Source organism: Cydia amplana, chromosome 3 (genome assembly GCF_948474715.1).
Source record: "Cydia amplana chromosome 3, ilCydAmpl1.1, whole genome shotgun sequence".
In the NCBI taxonomy this organism is placed as follows: Eukaryota; Metazoa; Arthropoda; class Insecta; order Lepidoptera; family Tortricidae; genus Cydia; species Cydia amplana.
Genome location: NC_086071.1, coordinates 1,954,198 through 1,970,487, shown reverse-complemented (window position 1 = coordinate 1,970,487; position 16,290 = coordinate 1,954,198). Strand labels below are relative to the sequence as shown.

General features: G+C 36.5%; 2 protein-coding genes across 2 annotated transcripts in view; one reads left to right on the top strand and one right to left on the bottom strand.

Annotated features, from left to right (window-relative positions):
* Positions 1-549: 549 nt before the first annotated feature.
* Positions 550-2,771, bottom strand: LOC134662877 (mediator of RNA polymerase II transcription subunit 7). The gene is made up of 3 exons (XM_063519186.1): positions 2,489-2,771; positions 2,126-2,394; positions 550-818 (listed from the first exon to the last, which is right to left on the bottom strand). Exons 1-3 carry the CDS (start codon positions 2,675-2,677, stop codon positions 614-616), a joined length of 663 nt encoding a protein of 220 aa, XP_063375256.1. The 5' UTR covers positions 2,678-2,771; the 3' UTR covers positions 550-613.
* An 864-nt stretch (positions 2,772-3,635) lies between these two features.
* Positions 3,636-16,290, top strand: part of LOC134662360 (tyrosine-protein kinase Btk) — an 87,553-nt gene continuing 74,898 nt past the window's right edge. The window contains exons 1-2 of the mRNA XM_063518562.1: positions 3,636-3,734; positions 4,717-4,872. Of these exons, the coding sequence (XP_063374632.1) occupies positions 4,723-4,872 (150 nt within the window). The 5' untranslated portion in view covers positions 3,636-3,734; positions 4,717-4,722. The remainder of the gene's footprint in view (positions 3,735-4,716; positions 4,873-16,290) is intronic.

Genomic DNA, 16,290 nt, shown 5'->3' with positions numbered 1-16,290 from the left:
ATCTTCAAGAGAGTACTCTCTTGAAGGTGTTTCTACATACAAACGGGAAAAAATATAAATTTGAAAAATGAGCATCTATTTTTAGAAATGTACTCACTATTATAACTTTCTAAAAATAGATGCTGTGATGTGTAAGCTTGATACTTACAATAAAAAACCGGACATGTGCGAGTCGGACTCGGCCACCGAGGGTTCCGTACAAATGTAACTTTGTTTGATTTTTTACAAATTCATAGTATTAGATTTTTTTCCTATACTTGTAGTGTAAGACGATACGTATTACTTGTTATTAGTTCTATGTCAACGGGAAGTATCCTAATTTCCTTCGAGTGTCGAAATATACGGATTTTCGGGCTAGACTAAACGGCTGTATCTTATTTTACGTTGGTTTTTTTACAACTTCAAGGGACTGTAGACCTGAGTATATCGTTTTAATTTCAACTCGACTCAAAGCATTCCCGAGATAAAGGGTCTTGACAGACAGACGGACGGATGGACAACAAAGTGATCCATAAGGGTTCCGTTTTTCCTTTCGAGGTACGGAACCCTAAAAATGACTTAACCTATCAGTTGTTATAGTACTTATAATGTAGCAATTCTAAACCAACTTAAACTATCTCATATTATCCACAACATTACACATAAGGCGATCAAGTTCATAACAGGGATCAGAATTAGCTCCGTCACCAGAGCCCACAGTCATTTGATCCAGAATTTCTACAGGCACTTTGAAATTAGACTCGACTTCATTCTGATTTGGCAAGCCTTGAAGAGCATTCTGTAATATATCCTGGACCTTGTCTAAATGCTTCTGGAATCTGAAAAGGAAGAATAACCAACTTTAACTATTAGAAAGTATTGTTAAATAGTAAAAACCGGCCAAGTGCGAGTCGGACTCGCGCACGAACGGTCGCGTACCATTACGCAAAAAACGGCAAAAAAATCACGTTTGTTGTATGGGAGCCCCACTTAAATATTTATTTTATTCTGTTTTGAGTATATGTTAAAATACATCATGTGTGAAAATTTCAACTATCTAGTTATCACGATTTATGAGATACAGCCTGGTGACAGACAGACAGACGGACAGTGCAATCTTTAATAGGGTACGGAACCCTATAAATTAACGATATTAAACAGAAATATTGTCTTTGATTACTGAGATGGTTATTCATGAAATAAAATTATTTAACACATTCACTCCCAGCACTAGGCGGGTTCTCGGTGTGTAAGCACTTTCTGCTACATACAGGTTTTTCCATGTTACCCGCTACCCTTACTTTTCATGTCGCGCTGGCACTGAATGTGTTAAAGTGACCTACAAATAAAAAAGCCAAGTTCGATAATAAGTTGAGCGTTTCTTTTATTTTTTGCCATAATATATGCCAGCCAGCCTATTATGGATAGCTTTATCCATCTTTATCCACGTGATAAAATAACTGTCACTGTTTAACACCGTGGGAAAGAAAGTGACGGACACCGTTTTATCACGCTGTCACGTAGACAAGAACGACCATCATATCCGTACAGGTATATAAAAATATACCTATTGTGAATTTTTTTGTCACTTGTGTTAATTCTAGTCAGGATCTAGGTCATAGAAGAAAAGTGTCCTAAAATTTCCAAACATTTTTAAAACTTCTTTTTAGGGTTCCGTACCCAAAGGGTAAAAAACGGGACCCTATTACTAAAACTTTGCTGTCCGTCCGTCCATCCGTCCCTCTGTCACCAAGCTGTATTTCATGAACCGCGATGGCTAGACAGTTGAAATTTTCACTAATGATGTATGTCTGTTGCCACTATAACAACAAATACTAAAAATAAAATAAAATGAATATTTAAAGGGGGCTCCCATACAACAAGCACGATTTTTTTGCTCTATTTTTTGTTGGTGGTGCGGAACCCTCCGTGCGCGAGTCCGACTCGCACTTGGCCGGTTTTTGTTACCACCATCCTAAGTATATGGGGAAATGGTAACACAATAGGAAAAAAATTCTGGGACATTTTTTTACCTCATTAGGATCGAAAGAGCTCATGATTCTGAGTAGAAATAACACAAAAGTGGCAAAAAAGGTCACAATAAATAAAAATGGCAAAAAATAAAAGAAACACTCAGTTGCTATACCTCAGTGTAGTTTCCACTCTTTGACGTTTTTGCAGTTCCATCATAACTCTCAAAGTCTCCCGAGCCTGGTGAGGCCTAAACTCATTGAGCAGGTGATGTATGTGTATGAACAACAGACTCAAGTCTTCAACCTTTTCTGCTCGCTTCGGTGAATCAGGGCAGTGAACTAGCAGATCTAACAAGTCCAAGAAATTCACTAGCAATGAGTGGTTCAATTTTTTCAACTCTCTTCTTCTATCAAAATGCATTGGATACAATCTTCTGAAGCCCTGATGAAAAGATATAAAATTCACTTTAGTTGCCAGGTATCACATTCTAGGCTTAAAATTATTCTAAGGAGCCAAATTACATTTTTAAACTCACCTGACTCTCCAGGGATCTTATAATTGTATCATCAGCATTGAAGGGGTGGCCAAACATTGAGTACGAGTCATGAATAGGCCTCGGTGGTAGAGGAGCCCTATTTCGTCTTACATTGTCATCAGTGTAAAAATTAATGTATTGCATAGGGGGTAGTGGCAAAGAGCTCACTTGAGCTGTTTCTGACGACATTTTGAACTAATTAAATATAATAAAAAGATGGTTTTAATCTTGAAACAAGAAATTAAAATAAAATAAAATTACTTATGAAAAACTATAAACGCCACAATCAATGCCTACAATTTACTTTTGATTTTGACAGTGACAATGACAATGTAATAGTCATAACACACTATCGCACCGCATCGCGACCTTACCGTACTTTAGCCATAAGTGGAGTCCATGAGACACTTTTTGCCAATCTGATGAAATTGTTCGATCGAATCAGGCCGTGCGGATGCAAACGTCAATTTGATTCCTCGATCAAATCAGCAGGTGCGGACACAAAAATGCCAATTTTCGAATTTAGTATCTATGGAATGCAAATTGGTGATTTAATTGTGTACGTGTGGACGCTAGATGAGATTGGCGCCAATTAATTTCCTGATCAAATCGGTCGATTTGCCCAGCTCGTCTGGACTCTACTATAATGACCGCCTTACACACCATTGATACGTGCGCCGTACCGCACCTTTGGGAGGTCCGGAGCGGTAATCTATAGACACTTTGAAACCGTCCAGAGGGTCCACGAACCACGTTTGACGTGTGGCCTCCCTGTCACAGTTACGTACTAATATACAAGTGCGACAGAGAGGCTATTACATCGAACGTGGTTCTCGGTAGGCCCAGGCCCTTTCGCAGACTGGGAAAACGACTCCACACTCGCGTTCGCGGTTAGCGCCGTAATTCGCTCACGAGTGTGGAGGGGCTTTAGATAGAATCAATGAAGGCAACTGTTGTGACGTCTGTAGAGCCCATAAATTATTATGACAAGCAAGACAAAAACAGGTTTTGACTTTTGTCTATGCCGCTCATATGCGTTCTTGTTGTCCAAACTGTCCATGTATATTTCTCGTTCATGAATGCAAAAAGCAAAGCAAACTTCCTATCCTATATCTTCCTAAGCAAAGCAAGCAAGGAAAACTACGTATTATTTCTGGTGTATGACGAGGATTTAAGGAATTTGTTCAAGAAAGTGGTGTGGTGTGATGAAAGAGGTGGAAGTGGTTATGGACTTCTACTAATTTCGGTAGGTTTTGATCCATTATTTGCCCGTATCTTTCATTTTTTTAAACTAGCCGGTTTAATGTATTGTGTTATTCTTATTTGGTAAGGATGACATCGTTAAGGAACTTGTTATGCCTAATGTATACCTAGTCTTAATCGGAGTCCGAAGTATTAGCCTTCATAATGTAATTAAAGTTTTGTATTATTCTTTGTTGATCGAACAGTTCAAAGGAATGTGGCTTTACGCTTCTACTATTCTTGTATCATATAAAGTACTTAACGTATTTCGTACTAACAAAATAATCTCACTTAAAATTGCACAAAAATACATTGTTTTATGTAGCCTTACACTCTATAATGATGAAAAAAGGTTTGCCCAAAACAAATAATAATATATTATTATACAAACTAATTTTCATTGGGTATTGACATCTGATTTGACCCTCTAAGTTTGTTCCATTTGTGAAGTTTAATCTTTACAATGTAAAGTTTATTGTAATGTTTAGATAGTTATTTAATTTTGTTCTCTGATATTTTTCACTGTAGCTATGATATGGTGTTTAATTAATTTGTAATATTTCCGCTTAGTTGTAAAACATGCTGTGTACACTTGTTTTGGGTCTTGTGCTAATTTTTAAGCCATAATGCGCAAATGTTTCCCGTGATATTGTACAATATCTGTTTAGTGTACCTAATAAAGTAAAATAAATCAATACAATTATTGGTTTACACTAGTAATATAAAATTACGTAAATAATATAATACAATACAATACTTTTTATTGCACTCCTCAATAAAAGAAAACAAGAGAGGTAAACAACAGGCTGTCTTATAACTAAAAAGCTAAAATAACATGCGGTAAAACTACTGTGTTTATTTCAAATTGTTAAAACTATAAATTACCTAGGATTCAATTATTAAAACCTAAAAGTTTTTAGTTCTGCAGTACTAAGCTGAAAGTATCCTATTGTTTTGATGAAGATTGTCCATATTTGTTATTACAGAAAACAATGGAAAAGAATGAAGAAGATGAGGTTATTTGCGAAACATTTATGGTGAAGAGATCTCAAAACAAGAAGTATTTCACACCCATCAATTACAAGGAGAGGTGGTTGGTGCTCACTCGTCGGGCTCTCGTTTACTATGACAATGCCAACGAGGTTAGTGTATGCCAGCCAGGAGCACTATTATTTTAGATTTTATTGTCTATGACTTAACGTATTCACTGCCAGCATTTTCATAGCACTAAGCTCGTAGCCAAATTCAGCGATTTTCCGCTTTGTAGAGGAAAGCGGCTACAAACAAAGGAATCGCCAAGTTGGTTCCTGGCACTAATATGTTAATCCAAGGGCGGATCTAGCTTTATAGTCGGGGGGTGGCGGCAGTTACTGTTGTTCTAGACCCAGTCCGGGCCCAGAGGGGGTCATGACCCCTATGAACCCCCCCTGGATCCTCCCTTGTGTTCATTCACAAAGAATTAGAGATAACATTCGATCATTAAAAAAAAAACATGAAAAAGTAACATATGTCTGGTACTAAATAGTTTTCATTGCTACAAATTGTAAACACAGGAGTTAGAGTGAGTAGAAGTTGTAATACACAACTTCATATCAATGTTCATGCTAAGTTTCATATAACATAAGCATGTTGTTTTATAATGATAGTGTAAGTTTTTGGTTTGTGTCATTCTTAACCCTGCTTGCTCTTAGTACTCCTCTACCCACTTCTTGCACCCTCCAATTACACCTCTTTAGTGGGATGAGTTCTGGGATAAAACATCCTTTGTCCTTTCTCTGGTTGTAAACAATCTAATGTATGTGCAAAATTGACTCAAAATTCAATTACAAATTTTTGTGCAATGGTTATAATATAATGTAGGAACAAACATCCAATCAAACTTTTACATTACTAGGATGATCTTATCCTGTTACATATGTATATGGAAACAGAAGTAAAAAACTTTATATAGAGTGCCATTTCATCTTTGTACTCTTTGTAGTAGGTATTTAAAATCAGGTCAGATTTCGTCACATTAGCCCTTAACATGTAGGTACCAGATTAATGGCGAGAATACACCTTATACACCTTATGTATGTAACTTAATACTTAATATCATAACAATTATGTTTGTTGAGAACAAACAAACATTCTATTCTTGTAAGATAGAGGAAGCTGAGGAAGCACCCACCATAAACAAATGACGTCGAAACAAATAACCAACTTGTAAAAAGAGGTTCTCAATTAATGGTTTGCATATTTCTAAAATATTTTAGAATAGAATAGAATAGAATCATTTATTGCATATCACAAACCAGTTATATAGTACGGCCCTTCTGAGGTGAACTTTTCGCTTCAAACCTTAATCTTCCAAACAAAGGCCATTGTCTCTATTATCGCAAAGCCACTACTCCAGACTTAGCACGCGCCAGTACAACATTCATATTGAAAAACAACCGGTATCGTCATAGTATTAAGGTTCAAATTTAATGTCACTGATATTCTAGATATTACGTTTTGGTAGTGTAGGACGATAGACCGCCCCGAAGCGATACGGCACTCATATTATTTTGATACTTAGTGTAGTGTTAAAAATGAAACACGGTTATTTATGATAAAGCGTTGTATATTTGTTATATAACAAAATCTAAGGTAATAATGTAAATTTAACATTAATAAGTTTCAACAATCAAAAATAATATATTACAAGTGAAAATGATTTTTGTTGCAAATAAAGTTGGGATAGCAAGAAAAAGACAGCTAAATTAGTCGTTATTCAACTCTCTCTGTCGCACAAAAATCCAAACAGTATGCAATCATAATCCAGGGTCACGTAAGCAGGTCGTCAAGTTTTTAACAATATCGGGCAGAGTACTTATATAAATAACACGAAGCACACGGTTACGATATTAGAAACTGACTAAAGCCTGATTTAGGGTCGCTAAATGATAAAATAATGTGCCCCACTTCTCATGCACACGGATCTTGGACACCGCTCTTCTCATAAACCTATTGTATTTAGGTATGGAAAACAATAGTGGTCAGGTCGCAAATCCTTATCAGTGTTTTTATTGTCACTATGCGTCGGCATTACATCAGAGGTGTTAATTTCACAGTATTTTTAAGATAAGAAAAAATAACAATGCTTGCAGCTGCATCTTTGTAAATTATTACATTTACCACCGCAAGCTAATAATTTAAATAAAACAATATAATAAATAACCACGTTTCATTTTTAACACCACACTAAGTATCAAAATAATATGAGTGCCGTATCGCTTCGGGGCGGTCTATCGTCCTACACTACCAAAACGTAATATCTAGAATATCAGTGACATTAAATTTGAACCTTAATACTATGACGATACCGGTTGTTTTTCAAAATGAATGTTGTACTGGCACGTGCTAAGTCTGGAGCTAGCGGTTTTGCGATAATAGAGACAATGGCCTTTGTTTGAAAGATTAAGTTTTGAAGCGAAAAGTTCACCTCAGAAGGGCCGTACTATACCTATACTACAATTAACTTAAAAACTACAAGCTTAACAATTACAAATATTTACAATTTTAATTAGGTACCTACATATTATGAGATCATTTTAATCATATTTTTCGTTAAAGTAGTCTTTCACACTATAAAAGCACTTATTAATAAGGAATATTTTTAACTTGTTTTGGAATAATTTGGGATTTTCTAAGTTTTTCATAGAATTCGGAAGGTGATTATAAATTTTGATACACATAAAATGAGGGCTAGATGTGACAAGATTTAATGAGGAAAAAGGCAATTCTAGTTTGTTTAAATTTCGGTTGTTAAATTTTGTCTGTTACTATTTAATTAAACTTTAAGAACAATAATCACATTGTAGAAATACTAAATTACAAAATTTGTTTATATGCTGCTCAGGAGATCTATTAACATACTATAAGGTTAGTGTATTGTTTTTTTTATAAATGTTTATTAGCTATTGATATCCTAGTTGACTTCTCTCTTCCTTGTCGTATCCTCATGGCTGAGGGACGTGACGATTGTGGGCACTCTTCACCAGTGCTCTCCAGGCCGCTCTGTCCTGGGCCCAGGGCATGCTAGCCTGCAGCGTGGCGTTTGTCACTGACGTTACTCTGTCCGCCCAACGCCAAAAATTAAGAGCCAACAGGAGCTGAGATTTAAATATTTTAGGTTAATATACCCGTCTCGCTAACGGAAGCGGCTCCTAAAACTAGTGCGATAAGGACAAGGCGAAAAATCCTGCGTGAAAATCTCAAAAATCGAGGTTTCGTACTCGACTGTTTCCTCCTCCAAAACTTAACCAATCGTAACCAAATTTGGAAATCTAAATGATTATGACATTATCTGTGTCGGACCGTTTTGCTTTTTTGGCTAATTGATATAAGTTTTGAATAGCGCGCCTTTCATTGCGGCATAGTCAATTAGGCCATTTAGGCCATTTTTGAAGGGCTCTAGCGCCTTAAAAAACAAAAATATCAAAAAAAGCAAAACGGTCCGACACAGATATTGACAATATTAATCTGTGTTGAAAAAATCATTGCTCTAGCTTCAAAACCCACGGAGGAAACAGTCGAGTACGTTTGTATGGAGAAATGACCACTCCTGTTGGCTCTTAAACTGTAACGGTTAATCGTGGATGACTATGATGGACAATCTCATACATTTTCTTGCATAACTTTGTCGTGAAGTTAATAAAAGCGCCGGCTATTCTTGTGGTTAATAATATGGAGACAGTTGAAGTCAGCCCAGCGCACCACGCTCGCCTATTATGAAAATATTTTCGTCTTGACTGTGAGTTAATCCCCAGTGTCACTTGAGCCCGAAATCGATAAAGTCTTAGTCGGTGGTCAGACTAACTTTATACTGATCCTTTGCGATTATCGTCGTGAGTAAAATCCCTGGGAAATATATATAACTAGCGACCCGCCCCGGCTTCGCACGGGTTAACAAATTATACATAAACCTTACTCTTGAATCACTCTATCTATTAAAAAAACCGCATCGAAAACCGTTGCGTAGTTTTAAAGATCTAAGCATACAGACAGACAGACAGACAGCACGAAGCGACTTCGTTTTATACTATGTAGTGATAACATGGGTCACCGACGATATGTGAATCATCAGCAGGTCGAACCGTTTTTATTAACGGCACCCCAGATTAATTTTCATTTTATACTACGTCGGTGCAAACAAGCATGCGTCCCGCCTGACGGTAAGCAGTCTCCGACGTTTCCGTAGCCTATGCACGCAACAGAATTTTGAATTTTATTCTACATTTGGTTAAAGTTGTTGCGCATTGACCTTTCATTGCGGTAAGTTCGCGTTGAAATGATTGAAGATATAGGAATCGTACAAATTGTGTTATCGTATATCCTTATGGTATCGTGAGCCTTAGTAGTCCGATGTAGGAGCTGGAGGGTGGGTCGGCTGGCGCATGCGCGAGCTGGGTGTGTCGCCGTGCGCCCGGCAGTTCCGCACCGGCCTCCGTGGCTACGCCGCTACCCCACGCAGCTAATACTGGTAATTACAATTACATTATCTACGCGAACATTCTTCACAACACTACGCCTACGTTTTTGACATAGGCGTAGTAACTCAGACGGACCAGCCGTATTTTTTTTTTTTGCGTACGTATCCCTTTCACGGTATCCGCCAACGCCACACTTATTTTGTAATCTTTTAGTGGTAATTAGTCTTATTTAATTGATGCGACGAAAAAGTAAGTATAATTTTTCATCTACAAAACTCATTCACTGGTAGTCATTGTATTTGTTGAATGTGAATCAAGACGGCAATGTTTATATATAGGTACCGCGCATTTCCTTATAAGGGAAGGTGTAGGGAAATTTCTCACATTTAAAGTTTGTAGTATGATACACAGTAGTATCACTGCATGTGTATTTCAGTTTTATTATCCTGACATTTTATTACTTATTTACTTCTTTGTAGAGCTAGAGATCGTTTCTCCATGACAATGACATTTGAAGTCGTTAGCGAAATCCACTTCCTCAACTGTTTATAAATATTAGTTAATTTGTCAATTTCGTAAAGCAAGGTAACGTTTGTATTTTCCGAGTTTGTAAAAAAAAAGATAAATCCAACACGCAGACCGTCACGCATCTTTGAAGCATTTGCATAACGGATCCGTAACAGAACTTGAACGATACGAAAAAACACTATTCAAGACGTACGTACGGTCGTAGGTAAACGTACATACAATAGGGCATATTTATATTTCCTGGGTACTTATTTCTAACATTGTTTACTTAATCAAAAACTCCATATAAAGTAGTTGTACCAATAAGTTTCTCAGTAAAATGACATACGAGCAGTAGGTACCCGTACCATTGACAGTGTCAAAACGGACATATTCGCTAACGTCTATAATATAATTTACTTTCTATACATCTCGCTCGCACTAATATGCGAGTACGAGCGAGATGCATCGATAGCGTTTATGTCAGTGCCAAACTGGTGGTATCCACACAGACTGGCGCAAAGAAAGTAAAATAACGGAAAGTCAATAAGGATTAAATTTTATCAATTGAGTTCATCATCATCATCTTCCTCGCGTTGTCCCGGCATTTTGCCACGGCTCATGGGAGCCTGGGGGCAACTAATCCCAGTAATTGGCGTGGGCACTAGTTTTTACGAAACCGACTGCCATCTGACCTTCCAACCCAGAGGGTAAACTAGGCCTTGTTGGGATTAGTCCGGTTTCCTCACGATGTTTTCCTTCACCTAAAAGCGACTGGTGAATGGCACCTTAAAAAGAAACTGAAGTTTTTAAATAATTGTTCACAATGTCGTTGTTTGACACGTCCCAAGCGTCATTCTTCTGATTCTTTCCGATGGCTTTTACGCAGTACTCGTAGGCCGCGAGGTGTACACTACAATCACCCTCTCAGTGGAGGGAACTACCCTCACTGTTTAGCGAGGAAAAGGGACGACCGGTTCTCCATACAAACGTAGTCCCCATTTTTTCTCTGGATATTTTCATTATGTAAATAAAAAAAACAACGGGTTCCCGGGAGTGCCGACAGAAATAAAAACTCAATGACTAGTCCAAAATGTCTGCAGCACTATGTATAATTGGCCCATCCTCCTTTCTATTGAAAAACTTTAGTTCTGAAATTGCTGGTCAGTGAGCTTGTTTAAAATTCGAAATTCAAGTTTGTAGCGTTAATTGTTTTTTCTACTCCCGTACTTTTATTTGTCATTTAAAGGGTCGTGCACACACCTTTAAACCCCTATCTTATAGTTGTCAAGACAAGTCTTTAGTCTATTCCCCAAAAAAGTATTTGTGCATACACGCAGTATCTTTTTGGCACGATACTTCGTGTAATCACCACTTAAAAAATATTGTATGAAATACATTGTTGCCAACCTAATTTTAACTGTCATCTCTGACAGATGAGTGAACCATAGACATGTTTTTTTATTTCATTCATTCTTTTCCCGCCCGTACCCTCCATTCTTTGCTACTTCTTGGATGAAAAATATTTGTTAAGTATGTGCTTGGTCGTAGCTTACGTCGCTATAAGCGGTTGGTTGTTATATGCGAAGTCGTACTAATCGGACTCTACTGTATTTCTTTTTCGCTCTCACTTATGGGTGCGACGAACCAAGGTCGCGTTGCGGTGCGACAGTGTGTTATGACTATAAGGTTGGCATCAATGTATTTTTTAAGTGGCCATTACACGAAGTATTGTAAAAGAGCCAAAAAGATACTGCGTGTATGCACAAATGCTTTTTTAGGGAATAGACTAAAGACTTGTCTTGACAACTTTAAGATAGGGTTTTAAAGTTGTGTGCACGACCCTTTAAATGACAAATAACAGTACGGGAGTAGAAAAAATACTATAGAATTCGAATAGAAATTGTAAAGTTACCTTGCAGACCTCGCATCTACATTAAGAAAAGTAGATATTTACATTTCGAATTACTCAATGTATTATTAGGTAACATCAAAACGCGAGTTTAGTGACCGCGCACATAATCTCATACTGGAGATTTTGCACACAAATGTATGTAGATTTAAGTACGATTTTAGCGAAATAAATAGATTTAATTTTTTTTTATCTAAATATATTTGGTCATGATATTTTGAGTTTTATTCACTAGTACTAAAGTTCACTTTTATTAGCGATTTCATCAAGATGTAGCTTTATTGAATTATATTTGAGTGATATAAAGTTAGAATGTAACTGTGAGATCCTCGTATTTCATCCCGTAAAAGATTAGAACCTTTTTCATGTAATAAATATAAATATTGAGGGACATGTTTTGGACAGTTTTTCTTTATTGATTTAAATGCCATCTAAATGAGTGGCCATCTGGAGCGCGGATATCATGTTTTTAAAGTGAAAACTTCTTTAGCGGCGCTGGGCACTTTTTGAAGTGGAGAAAAAATGATAAACTCGAGACAGCGTAAGGCGATCACGTGATCGTAAGGACCACATGACCACTCATTTAGATGGCATTTAAATCAATAAAGAAAAACTCAATGACATAATTTAATTTAGCTTTTGTGCATGCATGTAAATTTGTTACAAATTTTGAAACTTTATTTTAGACATATGTTCGTGATTTTTTTCTATTGAGCGAAAGTCCAAAACTTGGGATCCGAATCGATACAGTCCCTCGAGAAAGGCCTCAAGATTGCTAATTAACTTTATGGCAGCCGTATCGTGTTCCAAAAAAGCGCTACGACCTTTTAATAACTCCGTTTTCTAAACCTACTGCACCTTAATGTGTAAAAATATTTTCTAAAATGTCAATATCCAGGGATGACACTGGGCACTAGGTTTGTATGGACAAGCGGTCGTCCGCTATCGTTTTAATGTATGTGTAGTCACGGCACTGCACTCGCGCGTAAGCCGCCCCTCGTTATCCGAGCAATTTTAATGGAGGGCCCTCCGCGACTCGCGCGCTAATTGTTTCAAAAAGACTCGCTCTCTGTTGCTTTCGGCGTTTTTCTGTTGTGGGATTGGTTGTGGGTCTTTTTAATGCGCAGAGGTTTCCAGTCTTTTGTTACCTAGTTATATGTCATGATTGTCATGAAAAATCTCTTTGTAGATTGTCTCTATTGGACACTAAAGAGTGTGAATACAGTTTTAGACCAAAACATTAATGTTTATGTCATAGGTACTTCCGTCGTTTCAATTGTTAGTAACAATTTGTTACAATGTTATTATCAATTCTAGAGTGGAAAATGGGGACTACGTTTGAATAGAGAAACGATAACGTGACGTCGCAAAAATCCTTTGGTATCTCAGCTGTTCTCTTCTGCAGGGCGCATTTCTTAACCTGATGAAATTTATTAGTCGATTATCACTATTATCAGGTTTCCCTTTTTATTAATTGTAGTATTGTTTAATTATACATAGGTATATTGATTTTAACTAAGACTAATTCAGTGAACGAAATTTAATTTAAGTTTTTTAATGTATAATGGGGTGATGCTTGGGTCGAAATTATTTTAGCTGTTTTGTGTTTGGACCCCAAAAAATGTGACGAATTGGAGCTTTTTTGTATGAGATGAAATTCAGTTCAATATATTTCTCAAGTAATATATAATCTACTGCATGCTAGAAATACATAAAATAGCACTCAACTTTGTTATTAATTTGATACAAGTCACGATAAAAAAAACGTGACAGAGAAGTCACAGAGTGGTCAGAAACAATATAATTAAAATAATTTTTATCGACCTGAATAGGGAAGATTTTTTATTTACTTACATATTAATTTTAATCTCTCATCTAATTCTCAGCGTCAGTCATGTATTTATCATCTTATCTTAATTTAGACGAGCGAGGATCTCTATTAGAACTGTGACGACACAGTTCTAATAGAGATCCTCGCTCGTATGAGTACTCGAAACGAAACGATGTTGCCAGGCTGAAAAGTGGTGCCGTTTCCACCACCAGCGCCTTCAATTTTCCCCTTACAATTGGCCTGATGACAGTAACAAAGAATCATGGAAATAATAGTTTCAAAGAAACATATATGTTAAGGGCCTACTGCATCCGCGTCTGGCGCTTCGTAAACCACGCCCGCTAGTTCTTCCCTCCCCGCTAACACGCACACATGGAAACGCTTCGCGCCGCACGTGAAGTTTGTGTGACCTTTTAGCACCATCTAACGTTACAGAAGTTAACTACCATTATACGTGGTCGCTGCGGTCGGCCAGAAACTTAAATTCGGAAAAAATTGAAACAGATGGCGTTGTTACTTGTTCATAATAGCAAACAATAAAATAATTAATTCATAAACCTGCATATTTATTGTTGTTTTGGAAGATGTTAACATCATAGAAGCAGCAGCGTATATAGCATATAAGTTAAGAGTATTGATAATAAGAAAATAGCACAAGAACAGAAAAGAGATTATTTTTGATAAAATATGATGAAAACAGATTTACTTGATTACGCTCACCTGACTTTGCGGTCACTAAATGCAAATTTCAACCTTATTGTTATGGGGTTACAATAACCCTGGGGTTGCAGGCGTCCATGGTCGTTATTATTATAAATGCTTTGGTTGAAATGCTTTTTAACCCTCGAATTTTTCATAGGTACAGTCACCTGCAATAATATGTTACTCTTCGACGGCTGCAAAAATATGTGACACGCTCTTATGGCTCTACAAATAAGATCTAACATGATCTACCGCAAAACGGCCTTCGGTGTGTAACATATTATTGCAGCTGACTGTACTCGTATTCATTGTTGTATAGGTAGGTATTAATATCTTTTATCCGATCGATTTGCATTTATTTGAAATAAATCACAGTGTTTAGTAATTATATGTTTTATTGAATAAGAGATTATTTAGGCATGTAAGGAATACAGGGTGCCTTTTTGAAACACTCATTTTTAGGGTTCCGTAGCCAAATGGCAAAAAACGGAACCCTTATAGATTCGTCATGTCTGTCTGTCTGTCTGTCCGTCTGTCCGTCCGTATGTCACAGTCACTTTTTTCCGAAACTATAAGAACTATACTGTTGAAACTTGGTAAGTAGATGTATTCTGTGAACCGCATTATATTTTCACACAAAAATAGAAAAAAAAAATTTTTTTTGGGGGATTCCCATACTTAGAACAACTGAAACTAAAAAAAAATTTTTTCATCAAACCCATGCGTGTGGGGTATCTATGGATAGGTCTTCAAAAATGATATTGAGGTTTTTAACATCATTTTTTTTCTAAACTGAATAGTTTGCGCGAGAGACACTTCCAAAGTGGTAAAATGTGTGTGTCCCCCGAGTTACTAATGTGTTGCAGAAAGTTTTTTGACATGATCGTTGATCACATGGTTCGTTTCACACATCACATCAAATCGTTTGTCATCACAATCAAAATTTGTCAAAAGTAATGAAATTTATGCCAAAAAAACATAAATAAAACATATAAATTCAACACATTTTTTTAATAAAAATCTTTCTCGATGATATAAAAAAGAACATCGACAAATTATGTTCAAAGAAATAATATCAAAACAGATGTCATAATTAGGATTGGCTACTTTAAGAAAGGGACAGAGAGATTTAATCCTCTCGCTCTGCACGTTTTTCTCATTCCTCCTTGTCAAGCCAAAATAAACTATAAAATGATAGTAACACAGTACATTGTAATATTCACTTTTTCCACGGTATCATGTCATTGTAAATTACTTATGTGAAATTGTAGTGGCGTGCGACTTTCAAACCGGAGGTCACGGGTTCGAACCCCGGCCCGTGCAAGTGAGTTTTTGTAAGTAGAGACCTTTTTTTAGTGGTACTTAAATATAATAACTTTTCGTATTATTGAAATAAAATATTTTATTCAAACATACTTAATAATATAATAATTAAAACGAATAATATCAATTAGTTTTTAATATTTATTCAATTATTTTAAATTATTTGAGCATGAAACATACTAGATTTATTTTTATCATTACAATAGAAAAAAAGCAAAAAATATATTCTTATAGATATTTTATTTTCAAACAAAAATAAAGCAAAAAGTTACGGTTAGATTCTGATGGCTAAATACCAAACAGCTACCGATACATTTCAATATCTGTCGAAATTTCCTAACCCGTTGTAACTGACAAAGAGTATAGATTTCGACGTAGCATGACGTAGTTAAGCAAACACGCACACATGCGTAACGTATAGGCCTGTAAGAAGGCACCATCATAGGTTTACCTCCGATTCCGTTACTACTCAATGGAGTTACGACTCAACGTTTATTGGATATTAAAATTTTACGTAATTCGGAGCGCTGCGCGAAGTGACATAGGTCTTACCTCTTTGAGGCACGACGGCCATCTAACATTACTGGCATAAAGGATGCATTTATGACTTTGACGCATGACAGAAAGAGAAACCGAACTGCGTAAAATGGGCGTTTGCTGTTGAATTCATAAAATCAAAAATCGATAATAAATCCATCGCTAAAGGATAATAAGTTAATATTTAGTTCTTTGAAAGTTAAGACGAGATGAAAACCTTTGCTGTAAGGTGGATTGTGCTGGATATGGATGTGTTTTCTAGTTGCACGAAGCTAAAACCGAAAAATGAACA

What these genes read in the sequence shown, in the direction of transcription:
- LOC134662877 (XM_063519186.1), bottom strand. Translation starts at nt 2,677, where the DNA reads ATGTCGTCAGAAACAGCTCAAGTGAGCTCTTTGCCACTACCCCCTATG. An exon ending in TAAGATCCCTGGAGAGTCAG is followed by an intron (nt 2,395 to 2,488) that starts GTGAGTTTAAAA and finishes TCTTTTCATCAG; the next exon opens with GGCTTCAGAAGATTGTATCC. An exon ending in AGAGTGGAAACTACACTGAG is followed by an intron (nt 819 to 2,125) that starts GTATAGCAACTG and finishes CTTCCTTTTCAG; the next exon opens with ATTCCAGAAGCATTTAGACA.